The sequence below is a fragment of the Merops nubicus genome, unplaced genomic scaffold (assembly GCF_000691845.1).
Source record: "Merops nubicus isolate BGI_N331 unplaced genomic scaffold, ASM69184v1 scaffold41518, whole genome shotgun sequence".
In the NCBI taxonomy this organism is placed as follows: Eukaryota; Metazoa; Chordata; class Aves; order Coraciiformes; family Meropidae; genus Merops; species Merops nubicus.
The window spans coordinates 671-1037 of record NW_008624503.1 but is presented as its reverse complement, the minus strand read 5'-3'; the positions used below and the strand labels follow the sequence as shown (position 1 = coordinate 1037).

General features: G+C 62.1%; 1 protein-coding gene across 1 annotated transcript in view; it reads left to right on the top strand.

The window, feature by feature from the left end:
• Positions 1-5: 5 nt before the first annotated feature.
• The window catches only part of LOC103777827 (frizzled-2), a gene marked incomplete at its 5' end in the record, with an annotated part of 1015 nt that continues 653 nt past the window's right edge, over positions 6-367 (top strand). The window contains one exon of the mRNA XM_008945388.1: positions 6-365. Coding sequence (XP_008943636.1) covers positions 6-365 — 360 coding nt within the window. The remainder of the gene's footprint in view (positions 366-367) is intronic.

The following is a 367-nucleotide window of genomic DNA, read 5'->3' as shown; positions in this document are numbered from 1 at the left end:
ACTGCGCGGCGCCCTGCGAGCCCACCCGGCCCGACGGCCACATGTTCTTCAACGAGGACGAGATCCGCTTCGCCCGCATCTGGATCCTCATCTGGTCCGTCTTGTGCTGCGCCTCCACCTTCTTCACCGTCACCACCTACCTGGTGGACATGCAGCGGTTCCGCTACCCCGAGCGGCCCATCATCTTCCTCTCGGGGTGCTACACCATGGTGTCGGTGGCCTACATCGCCGGCTTCGTGCTGGAGGAGAAGGTGGTCTGCAACGAGCGTTTCCAGGAGGACGGCTACCGCACGGTGGTGCAGGGCACCAAGAAGGAAGGCTGCACCATCCTCTTCATGATGCTCTACTTCTTCAGCATTGCCATCTC